The sequence below is a fragment of the Rhinopithecus roxellana genome, chromosome 15, assembly GCF_007565055.1.
Source record: "Rhinopithecus roxellana isolate Shanxi Qingling chromosome 15, ASM756505v1, whole genome shotgun sequence".
NCBI lineage: Eukaryota > Metazoa > Chordata > Mammalia > Primates > Cercopithecidae > Rhinopithecus > Rhinopithecus roxellana.
This window is the reverse complement of record NC_044563.1, coordinates 7,509,186-7,527,575: the sequence shown is the minus strand read 5'-3', so window position 1 is coordinate 7,527,575 and position 18,390 is coordinate 7,509,186. Positions and strand designations below refer to the sequence as shown.

General features: G+C 41.5%; 1 protein-coding gene across 1 annotated transcript; it reads left to right on the top strand.

The window, feature by feature from the left end:
* The first annotated feature begins 13,636 nt into the window (after positions 1–13,636).
* Positions 13,637–18,373, top strand: MRPL16 (mitochondrial ribosomal protein L16). Its single transcript, XM_010385002.1, has 4 exons — positions 13,637–13,906; positions 14,586–14,651; positions 16,656–16,804; positions 17,669–18,373. The coding sequence occupies exons 1-4, from the start codon at positions 13,852–13,854 to the stop codon at positions 18,152–18,154; spliced, it is 756 nt and encodes a 251-aa protein (XP_010383304.1). The 5' UTR covers positions 13,637–13,851; the 3' UTR covers positions 18,155–18,373.
* The last annotated feature ends 17 nt before the right edge of the window (positions 18,374–18,390 follow it).

The following is an 18,390-nucleotide window of genomic DNA, read 5'->3' as shown; positions in this document are numbered from 1 at the left end:
TTCAACCATTATGGAAAACAGTATGGCAATTCCTCAAGGATCTAGAACTAGATGTACCATATGACCCAGCCATCCCACTACTGGGTATATACCCAAAGGATTATAAATCATGCTGCTATAAAGACACATGCACACGCATGTTTATTGCGGCACTATTCACAATAGCAAAGACTTAGAATCAACCCAAATGTCCATCTGTGACAGACTGGATTAAGAAAATGTGGCACATATACACCATGAAATATTATGCAGCCATAAAAAAGGATGAGTTTGTCCTTTGTAGGGACATGGATGCAGCTGGAAACCATCATTCTTAGCAAACTATCACAAGAACAGAAAACCAAACACCGCATGTTCACTCTCATAGGTGGGAACTGAACAATGACATCACTTGGACTCGGAAAGGGGAACATCACACATCGGGGCCTATCATGGGGAGGGGGGAGGGGGGAGGGATTGCATTGGGAGTTATACCTGATATAAATGACGAATTGATGGGTGCTGACGAGTTGATGGGTGCAGCACACCAACATGGCACAAGTATACATATGTAACAAACCTGCACGTTATGCACATGTACCCTAGAACTTAAAGTATAATAAAAAAAAAAGTAAAAAAAAAAAAATTTGTATCAAAAGACCTAAAATGACTGGGCATAGTGGCTCATGTCTGTAATCCCAGCACTTTGGGAGGCCAAGGAAGGTGGATCACCTGAGGTCAGGAGTTCGAGACCAGCCTGGCCATGGCAAAACCCGTCTCTACTAAGAATACAAAAATTAACTCAGTGTGGTGGCACGTGCCTGTAATTCCACTTACTTGGGAGGCTGAGGGAGAAGAACCATTTGAACCCAGGAGGCAGAGGTTAAATGAACCGAGATCACACCATTGCACTCCAGCCTGGGGAACAAGAACAAAACTCCATCTCCAAAAAATAAAAAATAAAAACAGGCCTAAAATATACTCACCTTCAGCCAAAAAAAAGCCCAATTCTGAAATTTATACACATATATATGTATATATATAGTATATATATATGTGTGTGTGTATGTATGTATATGTGTATATATATATTGATTCTTGTATATTTATGTGTCCTCATATATGAGGACACATAAATATATAAGAATCAAAAGGTCAGCTGTAACTATTATAAACCAGAGCTTAGGTGTACAGCCACAATACACTTCCTAAAACTGAATCCCAGAATCAGATAGACTGAACTGCGCAGGCACAAGCCTCCTATCTGGGCATCTCAGAGCAAGTACCTGCTCTCTGGTAACAGTCTGGCTCCTAGGAGAAGAAGGTGTGGGCCACATAGGCCCAGGTCCTAATTTCAAACTTATCTATTAGGTAAATCTCTCTATCCCAGAAAAAGGCCAAGACTGTCACTGTAATAGAAGGAAATCTCAGGGGTGGTGAGTAAAGTGCTCTCTCATAACATAACATAATGTTTATAATATGGAAAAAATAGAACAATCTAGATGTCCAACAATAGGACAATAGACAAACTCTGGTGCATCCATATGATGGGATACTTAAAAGTTACTAAAATTCATGTTGAAGATAAATTCTTGCCGACATGAAAAGACGTTCATGATGAACATAAATGAAGTGAGTGAATGAAGTGAAGGAAAGCAACTCCAAGTGAATGAAGGCAAGTACACGACCACATTATAATATTATCCATGCTGGAGTGTTTCCGTGGTGATCTCTGTGTGGTAGAATTATTGGTGATTGGGTTTTTTTGTTTGCCTCTCTGTTTTCTAAGTTTTAGCCATTCAACAAACAATAATTGAGCAACTGGAAAATGGAAAAAAAAAACATTATTATTTTTATTTATTTTTTTTTTTTGAGGCGGAGTCTCGCTCTGTCGCCCAGGCTGGAGTGCAGTGGCCGGATCTCAGCTCACTGCAAGCTCCGCCCCCCGGGTTTACGCCATTCTCCTGCCTCAGCCTCCCGAGTAGCTGGGACTACAGGCGCCTGCCACCGAGCCCGGCTAATTTTTTGTATTTTTAGTAGAGACGGGGTTTCACCATGGTCTCGATCTCCTGACCTTGTGATCCACCCGCCTCGGCCTCCCAAAGTGCTGGGATTACAGGCGTGAGCCACCGCGCCCGGCCTAAAACATTATTTTATACAAAGATTATTTTTGCTTGTTTAACAATAAATTGGACAACCAAAGAGATTTCTCTCTCTCTGTGTGTGTGTGTGTGTGTGTGTGTGTGTGTATGTGTGTGTGTGTGTGTGTGTGTGTAGAGTTTGCTCTCATAATAGAAATTGAAGAAACAAGGCTAGGGAGGAAACAGAGAGAAATCACAGATTTGTTTCATATAATGAACACCTCGTTTTAGCTACCTATCTAGGACTTAATTGTGTGTGTGTTCATCTGTATTGGCAGGGCTAGAGACAGGGAAATGGGTTCGAAAGTTGTAATTCTGTTTTGAACTAGTGCTTTATTTATTTGTTTGTTTGTTTGTTTGTTTGTTTTTGAGATAGAGTCTTGTTTCATCGCCTAAGCTGGAGTACAATGATGCGATCTTGGTTCACTGCAACCTCTGTCTTCCGGGTTCAAACAATTCTGCCTCAGCCTCTCAAGCAGCTGGGATTACAGGCGCCCACCACCACGCCAGGCTGATTTTTGTATTTTTAGTAGAGACGGGGTTTCACCATGTCAGCTAGGCTGGTCTTGAACTCCTGATCTCAGGTGATCCACCCACCTTGGCCTCCCAAAGTGCTGGGATTACAAGCATGAGCCACCACACCCAGCCAAGGAAATGTTTTAAAATGTACTTATATTGGCACACACTATAAAAATGAAGGTAGTTGTCATAAGTAATTTTCTTAAAGTGAGAATATACAGCAAAAGAATATCATCTTAAGTACTTTGGGGCAGGAAGTTAAGTACCTTGGGGCAGGAATTCACATAACTTCTGTTTATAAAATACACCTCCAACCTGGGCAACATAGGGAAACCCTATCTCTACAAAAAATAAAAATAAAAATAAATTAGCCGGTCATGCTGGAACATGCCCATGGCACATGCCGGCTACTTGAGATGCTGAGGTGAGAGAATTGCTTGATACTTGAGCCCAGGAGGTCAAGGTTGCAGTGAGCCATGATCACGCCACTGCACTTCAGCCTGGGCTGCAGAGCCAGCTCCTGTCTAAAAATATGTATCTTTTAAAATATATAGTGTAAATGTATATGTATAAAATATACCATTATATACACTTATAATATATATATAACATATAGTAATAGGTATATATACCTATTATTTAAAAATATATGATAGGTATTATATATAGGTTTATGTATAATAAATACACCTATTATATATAAATCTATATAAATATATAATATCTATATAATACACAATATTATAGTTATGTATTATATACTAATATGATATTTATGTGAGATATATGATATATAAATGTATCATACATACAATATATATTATGTATTTATATATCATATATGATATATATGCTTGTATATCATATATGTATCTTATACATATATGATAAGCTTATATATTCCATTTCTTAGTATGTTTTCAATACATTTTCCAGCTTGTTTCCATTTGTCATTATCTCACAGATTAAGGATTTCTACTCTTTCCTTGTTCATTTGGGGATGACTACACAGTTTAAGGATTTTTTTCCAAGCATTGCTTCTCTTGTTTCTCTTGCCCATAATTCCCATGTTATAGTCATTTAGCACCAGTAAATTATCTAAGAAGAAACAGTCAATTGGGTGACTTATTAAGATACAGTACCTGATTTCTTTTAAAAAGGTGGTAACAATGAAACAGAATACCCCTGAAACAAAGCCACAGCCTACAACCAACTGACCTTTGACAAAGTCAACAGAATAAACAATGGGGAAGGATATACTACTCAATAAATATTACTGCCATATGCAGAAGAATAAAACGGGATCCCTACCTCTCACCATATACAAAAATTAACTCAAAATGGATTAAAGACTTAAATGTAAGACTTCAAACTATAAGAATCCTAAAAGAAACTCAAGGAAATACCCTTCTAGACGTTGGCCTAGGCAAATAATTTATGACTAAGCCCTCAAAAGCAAATGCAACAAAAACAAAAACTGACAATTGAGACCTAATTAGACTAAAACTCTTCTGTTCAGCAAAACAAATTACCGTCTGGCCATAGTGGCTCATGCCAGTAATCCCAGCACTTTGGGAGGGTGAGGTGGGCAGATCACTTCAGGTCAGGAGTTCGAGACCAGCCTGGGCAACACGGTGAAACGCCATATCTACTAAAAATACAAATATTAGCCGGGCATGGTGGTGGGCACCTATAATCCCAGCTATTTGGGAGGCTGACGCAGGAGAATCGCTTGAACCTGGGAAGCAGAGGTTGCAGTGAGCCGAGTTCATGCCACTGCACTCCAGCCTGCACAACAAAAGGAGACTCTGTCTCAAAAACAATAAATAAAAATAAAAATAAAAACAACCAAGAAAAAAAAAAAGAAGTTACCAACAGAGTAAACAGACAACCTGCAGAATGGGAGAAAATATTTGCAAACTGTGAATCCAGCAAAGAACTAACATCCAGAATCTATAAGGAACTTAAATAAACAAGAAAAAAAAATCCCATTAAAAAGTAGGCAAAGTACATGAACAGAGACTTCTCAAAAGAAAACATACAAGCAGCCAACGAACATATGAAAAAATATTCTACATCATTAATCATCAGAGAGATGCACATCAAAATCACAATGAGAGGCCATATCACGCAAGTCAGAATGGGTATTATTAAATGATCAATAAATAACAGATGTTGGCAAGGTTGAGGAGAAAAGGAAATGCTTATACGCTGCTGGTGGAAATGCAAATTAGTTCAGCTCCTGTGAAAAGCAGTTTGGAGATTTCTCGAAGAACTAAAAATAGAATTACCGTTCAACCCAGAAATCTCATTACTGCATATATACCCAAAGGAAAACAAATTCTCTGCCAAAAAGACACCTGCACTCATATGTTGATCACAACACTATTCACAATAGCAAAGACATGGAATCAACCCAGGTGCCCATGACGGTGGATTGGACAAAAAAATGTTACATATAGGTCATGGAATACTACATAGCCATAAAAAAAAAAAAACGTAGCAGCATGGATGCAGCTGGAGGCTGCAATCCTAAATGAATTAATGCAGAAACAGAAAACCAAATATTGAATGTTCTCGCTTATAAGTGGGAGCTAAGGCTGAGGGGAGTGGCTCACACCTGTAAGCCCAGCATGTTGGGAGGCCAAGTTGGGAAGATTGCTTGAGCCCAAGAGTTTGTAGACCAGCTGGGGTAACATAACGAAATGCTGTCTCTATGAAAGATTTAAACATTAGCCGGGCATAGTAGCACATATGTATAATGACAGCTACTTGGGAGGGTAAGGTGGGAGGATCACTTGGGCCAGAGAGGTTGAAGCTGCAGTGAGCAATGATCACACCACTGAACTCCAGTCTGGGTGACAGAGCAAGACCCCATCTCAAAAAAACATAAAGTAAGTGGAAGCTAAACGTTGAGTACACATGGACACAGAGATGGAAACAATAAACACTGGAGATGAGACGGGAAGGAGCGGGGGCAAGGGTTGAAAAACGACCTATCAGGTACTATGTTCACTACTTGAGTGATAGGATCATTAGAAGCCCAAACCACAGCATCACACAATATACCTATGTAACAAACCTGCACGTGTAACCCCTGAATGTAAAATAAAAAATAAAATAAAATAATAAATTTAAAAAAAAAAAAAAACCACGATGGATGCGGCCGGGCGCGGTGGCTCACGCCTGTAATCCCAGCACTTTGGGAGGCCAAGGCGGGAAGATCACGAGGTCAGGAGATCAAGACCATCCTGGCTAACACGGTGAAACCCCGTCTCTACTAAAAATACAAAAAAATCAGCCGGGCGCGGGGACGGGCGCCTGTAGTCCCAGCTACTCGGGAGGCTGAGGCAGGAGAACGGCGTGAACCCGGGAGGCGGAGCTTGCGGTGAGCAGAGATTGCGCCGCTGCACTCCAGCCTGGGCGGCAGAGCGAGACTCCGTCTCAAAAAAAAAAAAAAGGATGGATGCACATAGATTTGGAAGACGAAGTAAATACATTTATTAAACACTGTAGTGTTTAATTTCACTTGGAAATGTAATGTTTACTTCAATTTTTATGAGGGGAGCTTTATGGAAAGATGCATTTGTGTTTATTATGCACTCTGTTTTATGTTGGGTAGTAGTAAACTCTCACAGGACTTAATGAGAAGAAATTTGTAATATGATAACTATTTTTCTTCATATTAGTTCATATGATTATAATTAGAGGGAATTGTTACACTTTAATTCATTCTTCTCTATTACACTCAATACATTAAGATAGAGAGCTTATTATAAGCAGTATGCATATCTCAGAGAATACAATTTATATTTTGAAGTTAGAATGCAAATTCTAACTTCAAAAAGTCAATTAAATTTTTAAAACAGAACGACACAAAATTATTGAAGATACCAAACAAGGTCAGTACTGAATATGCATAGAAAGTACCTATCAGGAAGAAACCTAACATTACCTCTGAGGTTCTTCTGATCATTATTTTACTGCTTCTACTCACATTTTTCTCATAGTCTCACAAGCAAGGTTCACTTTTGCTTAACAATATATCTTCACCACCTAGCACAGCACCTGGCATAAAAATTTATATTGAATTAATTAATTATTTTAGTTCAGAAAAGATAAGTTACCATTGGAAAACACAGTCTACAGATACAGTGTGAGAAGAAATCTGATCTTGGAATCAAAAGATTTTGAGTTATCACTCCTGTATTCGCTTGTAAACAAGCTGAGTGACCCGGACAAGTCTCTAATGAACTCAAAGATCAGTTTCTTTACCTATACAATCAGAGATTTGGCATAGAATCATCTCTAAAATTCTCTTAATTTTTGGAAAAGTCTTAAGAATTGTATTCTCTGAGATATGTAACAAGCTCTCTATCCTAATGTATTGACTGTACTAGAGAAGAATGAATTAAAGTGTAACAATTCCCTCTAATTATAATCATTTATGTGTGCTCATTATTGCATAATGCGATTGCCAAAGCACGCATTTGGTTGGGGTTTCAGTGGCTATAATAAGCACTTTGTGACCTCTACTGGACACACAGGGTAAAGTCTTGTATGAGTCCAGGAGTTCCCAGACCAGCTGGGGCAACATAATGAAACACTGTCTCTATGAAAAATGTAAATATTAGCCCGGCCTAGGTCTATAATGACAGCTACTTGGGAGGGTAAAGTGGGGAAGGGTCGATTAAGCATGACTATTTTGTGAAGATGCAAAAAAGAAAGAAGGGAAGATTGCTAGCAAATACGTTCCCTCCATTTAGGGATTGTATACAATTGTACTTGCCTTTAATTAGATGTGTGAATAACCTATAACAAGTATGTGGTTGAAGTACACTGTTGAGGAACTGGAGCTAAATATCTGACACCTCCAGTCCCTTCAAACTGAGATCCTACAACTCTTTGAAATAGCAAAAGCCTCAACTTGGTCAGAAGTGCAAACGGTTCTGAGATTAAAATGAAAAAAAGAAAAGAGAGGAATGAGAATTCTAGCCAAGAAAATAAAAATAGAGAGTGTGGAACTTAACAAAATAGTTCTAAATTTTATCTTGAAGAACAAACATGTTAAACATAGCCAGTATGTTTTTTATAGATTGCAAAAACAAAGAACTTGATGGAACAGATATAAAAATGTGTAATAAAGTGACAATGACTAAAACAATGTAGGACCAGTCTCAGAACATGGGAATGGAAGAAAATGTCAAAAGGAACTCCCAAAAGCTGTGAGAATTTAGTACATTATAAAGTCACATATTAAGGCTGGATCCGGTGGCTCATGCCTGTAATCCTAGCACTTTGGGAGGTTCAGGCAGGTGAACTATTTGAGGTCAGAAGTTTAAGACCAGCCTGGCCAAGGTGGTGAAACCCCATCTCTACTAAAACTACAAAAATTAGCCAGGCGTGGTGGCACGCACCTATAATCCCAGCCACTTGGTAGGCTGAGGCAGGAGAATCGCTTGAACCCGGGAGGCAGAGGCTGCAGTGAGCAGAGATCACTGCACTCCAGTCTAGGGAAAAGAGCAAGATTCTGTCTCAAAAAAATAAAAAATAAAAATAAATAGGCCAAGAGCAGTGGCTCACGCCTGTAATCCCAGGACTTTGGGAGGCCAAGGCGGGCAGATCATGATGTCAGGAGATTGAGACCATCCTGGCTAACACGGTGAAACCCCATCTCTACTAAAAATACAAACAATTACTGGGCATGGTGGCGGGCACCTGTAGTCTGTTACTCGGGAGGCTGAGGCAGGAGAATGGCGTGAACCTGGAAGATGGAGCTTGCAGTGAGCCGAGATCGCTCCACTGCACTCCAGCCTGGGTGACAGAGCGAGACTCCGCCTCAATAAATAAATAAATAAATAAATAAATAAATAAATAAATAAAGTCACATATTAAATGAGAATTTTCAGCTTTGAGAAAGAATTATGTTATATCCCTATCTCTGGCCTTTATAAGCAGTATTAATATATTTTGACTTATCAAAGTAAGTCAAATATATTCATATTTGACTTATTTCTTTTCTTTTTTTTTTTTTTTTTTTTGAGACGGGTCTTACTATGTTGGCCAAGCTGGAGTGCAGTGGCACAATCACAGCTCACTGCAGCCTCAGCCTCTCAAGTAACAGGAGGACAGGCGTGAGCCACCACGTCTGGCCAATATTTTATTTGTGTAGAGATGGGTTCTTGCTGTTTTGCCCAAGCGAGTCTTGGACTCCTGGGCTAGGCAATACTCTCATCTCAGCCTCCCAAAGTGTTGGGATTACAGGCATGAGCCACTGCACCTGGCTGAAAGTCAAAATGCTTAAGACAATTACTGACAGGTTTTTAGTGCATAAAAATTATAAATAGCCCTACTTCAAAAACAATCAAGATATACTGAAAACTGAAAAAAAAATTAAAACATACAACCAGGCCGGGCGCGGTGGCTCCAGCCTGAAATCCCAGCACTTTGGGAGGCTGAGACGGGCGGATCACGAGGTCAGGAGATCGAGACCATCCTGGCTAACACGGTGAAACCCCGTCTCTACTTAAAAAAAAAAAAAAAAAAAAAAAAACGAAAAACTAGCCGGGCGAGGTGGCGGGCGCCTGTAGTCCCAGCTACTCGGGAGGCTGAGGCAGGAGAATGGCGTAAACCCAGGAGGCGGAGCTTGCAGTGAGCCGAGATCCAGCCACAGAACTCTAGCCTGGGCAACAGAGTGAGACTCCGTCTCAAAAAAAAAAAAAAAAAAAACATACAACCAGCTGGGCACAGTGGCTCATGCCTGTAATCCCAACACTTTGGGAGGCCAAGGCCAGCGGATCACCTGAGGTCAGGGGTTCAAGACCAGCATGGCCTACATGGTGAAGACCCATCTCCACTAAAAATACAAAAATTGGCCGAGCATGGTGATGCACACCTGTAATCCCAGCTACTCAGGAGGCTAAGGCAGAAGAATAGCTTGAACCAGGGAGACAGAGTTCGCAGTGAGCTGAGATCACCCCACTGCACTCCAGCCTGGATGACAAGAGTGAAACTCTGTCTCAAAAAATAAATAAATAAAAATAAAACATATACAACCTAATAGGAGGTACTATACTTAATACACAAGCAATTTTGAATTGATAAGAAAAAAAGCAAAAGAATTTTAAAAATAGACAAAGTATACAAGCAAATCACACACACAGAAAACAGATAGACAAAAATATGTGAAATCAAGGACATGAGAAAAAGTGTGACATCACTTATCATTAAGGAAATGCAAACTAACCTATAACCAGTATGTAGGTTATATTAAGTAAAACTCGGAGAACGCCATCAGAAATCAACTTTAGTTTACGACTGGTTATCCAAATCAACTCTGTGAGGCTGGGTTGGGTTTGATTTTGTGTGTGTGTTTTTTGTTTGTCTGGTTTTTGTATTTTCTCATTACTCTCTAATTTAAAACATAAAAATTAAAAAGTTGTGTTGTCACTTCTAATCACAGAAAACATTCTCACTTCAGTACCTAAAATGTCTAATACTATGTAACAATCACAACTCTGAATTCCATTTAAAAGAAAAGTGACTCTCCTCCCCCAGCTCAGCCCTGCTTCAGATAGAGAGATAATAGCAAAAACAAAATGGGGAGCATGGGGTGAACCTGTTTCCTCATCTTGCACTTTTACTAATCAATAAGATCTTTCCTGTCCCCAATCTGTCACTATTTATGATGTCTCTGAGATGGTGGCACCTGGGTGAGCTGAATAGGATCCCTCAAAAAGTATATCATCTTGAAGACCTAACCCCGAGCATTTCAGAATGTAACCTTATTTGGAGACAGTATCTTTACAGAGGTAATCAAGTTAACATGAGGTCATTAGGATGGACTCTAATCCAATTTGCTGAAATTTGCATTCACACAGACATATACAGAAGAAAGATGATGTGAGGAGATGTAGGATGAAGACAGTCATCTCCACGCTAAAGAGAGGCCTGGAAAAGATCCTTCCTCACAGCCCTTAGAAGCAACAAGCAACCCTGCAGACACCTTGATTTCAGACTTCCAGCCTCTAGAACAGTAAAGCAATAAGCTTCTGTTGTTTAAGCCACCCAGTGTGTGGCACTTTGTTTTGTGTTTGTTTGTGTGTTTGTTTGTTAGAGACAGGGTCTCACTATTTGCCCAGGCTGTTATTAAAGTCCTAGGCTCAAGCAATTCTCCCACCTCAGCCTTCCAAAGTGCTGGCTTACAGGTGTGAGCCACTATGTCCAGCCTGTGGTACTTTGTCATGGCAGCTCTAGGAAACTAGTACAGCACTCAACAGTACTTTCCTTCTTAAAGAAGAATTCATAAAGCACTCATGAGAGAAAGAGGGTGCTTTAATAGTGATATCCAGTCTCTAAACAAAGTGCCACACACTGGGTGGCTTAAACAACAGAAGCTTATTGCCTAACTGTTCTGGAGGCTAGAAGTCTGAAGTCAAGGTGTCTGCAGGATTGCTTGTTGTTTCTTCTTTTTTGTTTGTTTGTTTTTTGTTTGTTTGTTTTTTTGAGACGGAGTCTCGCTGTGTCGCCCAGGCTGGAGTTCAGTGGCGCGATCTCGGCTCACTGCAAGCTCCGCCTCCCGGGTTCACGCCATTCTCCCGCCTCAGCCTCTGAATAGCTGGGACTACAGGCGCCCGCCACCACGCCCGGCTAATTTTTTTTGTATTTTTAGTAGAGACGGGGTTTCACCATGTTAGCCAGGATGGTCTCGATCTCCTGACCTCGTGATCCACCCGCCTCGGCCTCCCAAAGTGCTGGGATTACAGGCTTGAGCCACCACGCCCGGCCTGCTTGTTGTTTCTAAGGGCTGTGAGGAAGGATCTTTTTCAGGACCTCTCTTTGACATTTTGAAGTGCTAGGGGTCAGGACTTCAAGATATCAAATGTTTCACATGCACAAACACACACACATGCACATGCGCGCACGCACACACACACACACACACACACACACACCCCTGCTGAGGATCTCTCATCTGCCATTCCCTTGATGCAGGCAAATTCATCTCTGCTAAGTTGTTGGCTGGTTGCACATGATTCTTCCCTCAGGCCCAGGACATCCATCATCACACCTACTCCACCTTCTTTCTCCCTGTCTTTGATGCAGTTCTGTTGGACAGGATGTAAGAAACCTTACCTTGGCACTCTACACTGGAGTCCACACCTAGTCAACAGGACATGCACACCTTTGCCCCACCATCAATGGAAATGTGGCTACTTCCCAACTGCAACTCTCTACTTTTGATGCCACAGGCAGCTTCTACCAGCCTCCACACATACCATTTTCTCAAGCCAGTGTCAAACCCCAATGCCCAGTGCCCCTCAAACTTCAGAAGAATTATATTAAACTCTCTGAATGATCTCGAAATGTTTTTCACTGGGCTTGACAGAGCACCCCTCAACCCTTGCCATTGAATAGAGGAAGGCATGAAAGTCACAGTACACCAACAACTCTATTGACGAAATCTTTATTATAATCTCCAGTCTCCACTTCCTGTCTTGGCTTTTCTAGTGTTTTTTACAGGCTGGCAGAGAATGGGCAGCTAAAAGTAGCAAATCCAGTTCCTACCACCTGCTGCATAAACTCTGCCTAAGAGGCCCAGCACCTCACTTTGAAATGTGGAGATTACCTTGTGGTCCCAAGCAAAACTGAGGCAGAAACAATCGCATTTTAACATCCTGTTATGAATGTAACATTGAGTGGTGTTTTTCACCTTTCATATTGACAAAGCTCTAGAAAAATTATAATATCCTTCTTTAGCAAGGGTGTTGATCAAGAAAGCACTCTGATAAGCTGTTCATGGAGGCCAATTTTGCACAACTATATAAAGTCAAAAGATTTAAAATGAACATTCCCTTTGATCCATAAATTTCTCTTTTTGAAAGTACCCAAAAGAAATACAAAATAACAAAAATGTACAAGGCTGTTTACTGCAGCATGGCCTATAACAACAGATTTGTAAATAATTAAACTGAGCAACAATAATTATTCATTATGATGAACACATTCATAGAAATACTTAATATAACCAGTGAATACTGAGACAGAAAACAAGAAGACTAATTGGCATTGTTCTTTCTTCTTGGTCAAACAATTAAGGAGTTGATGCATTCTTTGCACCTGTTGATTTAATAGATGAGAACAGCTGAAATAGCTTTCTTGTAAAACTTCAGTAACTCTTCCAGTTGAGACTGAATTTATTTTACCTTGAAACCTCTGGAATAAGTGTAGACACATTAATTTTGCTCATGGCACTATGGTAGATGCTCAAGAGATGTTTGTTGAATGAATAGTCACCTAGAAGCCTAGAAGCCTACTTTGACTTGTCCCACCTTTCTGAACCAAACCAATGTATTTCTTAAATGCATTTGATTGATGTCTCATGCCCCTTTAAAATGTATAAAGCCAAGCTACACCTCTACCACCTTGGGCACATGTTCTCAGGTCATGGTTGCTCATATTTGGCTCAGAATAAATCTCTTCCAATATCTTACAGCGTTTCACTCTTTTCATCGACAATATTGTTCATTCACTGAGATCTCTGGAATCCCAGACTGTGCTCAAAGTCTGATGGTACTGTTTTCCTGTTGTATGACCCAGAACAAGTTAAATTATTTCACCTTCAGGATGGAATCTACAAAATAAGTATAATGACTTATCTCATAGATTCGTTGGCATGACTAACGAATGAGGTACTCAATGACACACTGCAATTGCCCTATAAATGTTAAACCAGTGCCAAATCTGGTATTCTCCTAATGTCTTTGAGGGGTCCCCTAGAAAAAGGTCTCAAAGGCTGTGAATCGTAAGGGACCACCTTGCTAAGCAACCGGCAGGCATTGACAGTTGTATTCCGCAGAAAAAATAAATAAATAAAACAAAAGACTCCCCGCTCCGCCGCCCTCTTCTGGGGAAAAACTGGGGATTGGAAGGAGAACCCTAGAGGGCCAACACGGCCCCTGGGCGTGGCTGGGCGGACAGCGCCTTTGACCGGCGGAACTCAACCTCCGACGGAACTCAACCTCAGTCGCTCGAGTTTCTTCCGCTTCCGTCGGGACTCTGCGGAGTGGACCGGAGTGAACACAACTTCCGGCCACACTGAGCGGTGTCCTGAGCTGATTCCAGCTAGGCACTAGAGTGCCGCTGCCTACCAGGGTGGAGGAGAGCGCTGTAGTCGCTGTGGGGACCTCCGCGCCGCCGGACGTCCGTGACTATGTGGAGGCTACTGGCTCGCGCTAGTGCGCCGTTCCTGCGGGTTCCCTTGTCAGGTCAGAAGTCCCTTTTGGTTCCTAAAGACTTTACCCCTCTTCCTCCCCCACCCTCCAGTGCTTTTTCTCCCTAACCCAAAAGGCGGCTCTGCATATGCTTGGTGAAGCACTGGTTAGGGACTACGCTATCTCACCGCCGACCTCCACCGTAGGGGTTCGTGCAAGAGGGTCACAACTGCGTCTGGGAGTCGGCGCCCAGAGACCCCGGCTGGCCTGCGGAGCCTGAGCCTCTGAGTACGTTTAGTGGAACCCGCATCCCAACCTCTAGACTCTGCCGGCGCAAGTACTTTTGGGCCGGCTTGGTGGCTCACGCCTTTAATGCCAGCACTTTGGGAGGCTGAGGCGGGCGGATCACTTGCGGTCAGGAGTTTGAAACCAGCCAGGCCAACATGGTGAAACCCCGTCTCTACTAAAAATACAAAAAAATTAGCTGGGCGTGGTGGCGGGCGCCTGTAATCCCAGCTACTCCGGAGTCTGAGGCAGGAGAATCTCTTGAACCCGGGAGGCGGAGGTTGCAGTGAGCCGAGATCGCGCCACTGCACTGGGACCTGGGCGACAGAGCAACACTCCGTCTCAAAAAAATAAAATAAATAAGAATAAGTAGTAGTACCTTTGGCCCAGGTTGTATCGGGGTCCTGGCCTTGTTACCTTCGTCGTTTAACTTGGTTTGTCTTTGTAGATTCTTGGGCACCCCTCCCCGCCAGTGCTGGCCTAAAGACACTGCTCCCAGTACCAAGTTTTGAAGGTGAGAGCTTGTCTTTCTGCTGTTTGTAAATCTTTTCTCTGATGGAAACCAGGAGAGGGTGGGAGATGACATAGGAGTGTTCTTGTGTTTCCTGTCCCCGTTCACTCTTTCAATAAATATGTTTTTAGAGCGTACTGTCTTGCCAACCAATATTCTGAGCACTAGAAATAAAGAACAAAGGAAACCAAAAAAGTTCCCTGCTCTTAGGGAGCAGCGTCTAATGAGATAGCTCCCCTAACCCCTGTCACTGGTGTGTGGCCCATGGTCCACTCAGCCAGTAGTCAGTTGGCCTGAAATCTGGATTTTTGCATGGCATGGTGGTTCATGCCTGTAATCCCAGCACTTTAGGAGGCAGAGGCGGGTGGATCACTCCAGGCCAGGAGTTGGAGACCAGCCTGCCAACCTGGCGAAACCCTGTCTCTACTAAAAATACCAAAAATTAGCTGGTAGTGCACACCTGTAATCCCAGCTTCTCAGGAGGCCAGTCCACTCCAGTCTGGGCAACAGAGTGAGACTTGGTCTCAAAAGAAAAAAAAAAATTCTGGACTTTTGATGTTCTCTCCAAATAAGGTTACATATATGCAGTCATCTAACGATATGTGAAAAAGCTCTGTTAAATGTAAGATAAGCCACAATATTGTAAAACTAGTTTACTTTTTTAAAAAGAAATACACTGGAACCCTCAAAAAAATGAATAGAGTCTGTACATCTGAGGGTCTTCTGTACAGAGCTGTTCAACCACTATATGTTTAGAAAGTACATTTGACTTGTAGGTGAAAGAAAGCATTACTAAGTTTCTCTGTAGCTGCATATAGAAGCTGAGGGGCAGCTTCTGAAACTCTGATAGTAATAATTTGATATTTCCTCAAACTCTTCTGTTTTGTATTTGTCTCCATTATAAAGCCATACTTAGTTCACTGCATACATTTTTTAAAATAATTTGTTAACTTTTTTCCCCAAATTGGTAAGTAAGGATGATAAAGATGTCACATGTCTGGCCTGAAGTTTTGTCCACCCACCCAAACCTGGCACACTAACCTGTGCAGGTCTCAGCATGAAAAGTCCCTGCATATATGAGAGAAAGAGCGTTGATCAAAGGATTCCTGGGTTGTAAGTTTCTCGACAAGAATATGGCACAGCTAGAGAACGTAGATATTTTTATGTACAATATAGTATTCTTCCACTACTCCCATTAACATCCAGAGAGGCAGGGAAGTATGTGTATATATTTTTGTGACATGCTGTGTAGCTTTGCTGTTGAACTGGATGGCATAGACCAAATTATAAAATGTTTCTAGCCCTTGGGTTCCTCTTCTATAAAATGGAGATTAAAAATACTACATGCCTAACGTCCTGTTTGTTTATCTGGGTAATAGTGATGTGTGTTCATGTATTCACCTTCTGGTAATTCACTGAGCTGTATGTATATTTTCAGTTTGGCCCTTTGATATATCTGTGTTAAACTTTGACAAGTTAAAAAGTTTTTAAAAAGGGAGCCCTAAAAAAATATCAAGGCTATACAGTTGTCTTAAAGATTAAGTGAACTAGTGATTTCCAAAAAAATCCCTGTTACAGTGTTAAGCACAGAGTTGGTGATTAATAAATGCATTTGGATTCAGAGGACAAAACTTTGCTATCTTTAAAGTTTTAGAAACATTTGCATTAGCCACTGTCATAGCCAGAAGATTCCATTGTCACTAAAAGCATCTGCAAAAAATGCAATATACCTTTAGAATTACTGTTCAGTGGTAACTTTTAAGACTTTCAGGCTGGATACGGTGGCTCACACTTGTAATCCCAACACTTTGGGAGGTAAAGGCAGGAAAATCACTTGAGGCCAGGAGTTTGAAACCAACCTAGGCAACATAGTGAGACCCTGTCTCTACCAAAAAATGAAGAAGAAAGAAATTAAGACTTTCTCCTGTTACAAATCTTTCTAGGAAGAAAATAGATCTTTTGAGATGTGTAGTTTTACTTTATCCTGGTTGTCTGTGCTCCTTTTAGATGTTTCCATTCCTGAAAAACCCAAGCTTAGATTTATTGAAAGGGCACCACTTGTGCCAAAAGTAAGAAGAGAGCCTAAAAATTTGAGTGACATACGGGGACCTTCCACTGAAGCTACGGAGTTCACAGAAGGCAAATTTGCCATCTTGGTGAGTGAATTCAGCATCAAGCAGCAATGGGATGGAAGCTAGGGAATAACAAAATCTCATACTCCTTGGGATAATTTAGTCTCTTCCTTTACAGTTTGTATTAGAACTGCCACCAGTACCTCTTTAAACTGATACGTACAGAGGCTACTGACTACCCAGTAAACATTTGGGTTATACATTTTTTTTTTAAATGGAGAATGAAAATAATGTAAAAGCAGAAGGAAGAAGCTAGCTAATTTGCCCCATAATCAGATCATGAGATCTTTTCAAGCCCTGGTAAAATAAAACCATCCACAATTTAGGATGTGGAAAACAGCTGTTTCCTTACTTGTTGAGTAGCTTCCATGAAGACTGATGTCAGCAGCTACACAGATGGGTGTGCACTAGGATTTCTTTTCCACCAGGCAGCCAGAGTGATATTCTAAAGTCCCCTTCCTGCAGCCTAATCCCCACTGACCTCTCAGAACCTCATGCCCACTCTCCCCATTCCTCACCGTACTCCATCCACACTGGCTTCTGTTCAACTTGCCAAGCCCTCTGCTGTGCCAGGGCCTTCATATAAGCCTTTCTTATGCCTGGCACACTCCTCTCTTTTCCCTTGGCTAGTTGTTCTTTTTATGCTGGCCTTAGCTTTAGATGTCACATCTTCAAAGAAGCCTTCCCTGCCTCTCCAATGAAATGGGTCCCCCTTCACTGTCTTTATTACTGTGTACCCTAGGCTTTTCCTCCATGGGACTTATTAAAACTAAAGTTTTATTTTCAATTGTATCATTGAAGCCACAGTTACTAGAAGAGACAAAATAATAGAGCCCATAGAAGATATCAAAGTCCGCATGTGTTTCTAATTCTCCCATTCACTTTTAGGCATTGGGTGGTGGCTACCTGCATTGGGGCCACTTTGAAATGATGCGCCTGACAATCAACCGCGCTATGGACCCCAAGAACATGTTTGCCATATGGCGAGTACCAGCCCCTTTCAAGCCCATCACTCGCAAGGGTGTTGGGCACCGCATGGGGGGAGGCAAAGGTGCCATTGACCACTACGTGACACCTGTGAAGGCTGGCCGCCTTGTAGTAGAGATGGGTGGGCGTTGTGAATTCAAAGAAGTGCAAGGTTTCCTTGACCAGGTTGCCCACAAGTTGCCCTTCGCAGCAAAGGCTGTGAGCCGCGAGACTCTAGAGAAGATGCGAAAAGATCAAGAGGAAAGAGAACGTAACAACCAAAACCCCTGGACATTTGAGCGAATAGCCACTGCCAACATGCTGGGCATACGGAAAGTACTGAGCCCATATGACTTGACCCACAAGGGGAAATACTGGGGCAAGTTCTACATGCCCAAACGTGTGTAGTGACTGTAGGAGGTAACTGTATATAGGCTATTGAAAGAAGGATTCTGCATTTCTATTCCCCTCAGCCGACCCACTAAAGTCTTTGGGTAGCTCTTAAACCGTAACTAAGGAGCAGCATGAGTAGATGATTTCTGAAAAACAATGTTATTTGTTGATTTAAAAAGAAAACTGTATTATATTTTTATTAAATAACATTTGAACATCACTTCAGGATATAAATTCTCATTGGTCATTCT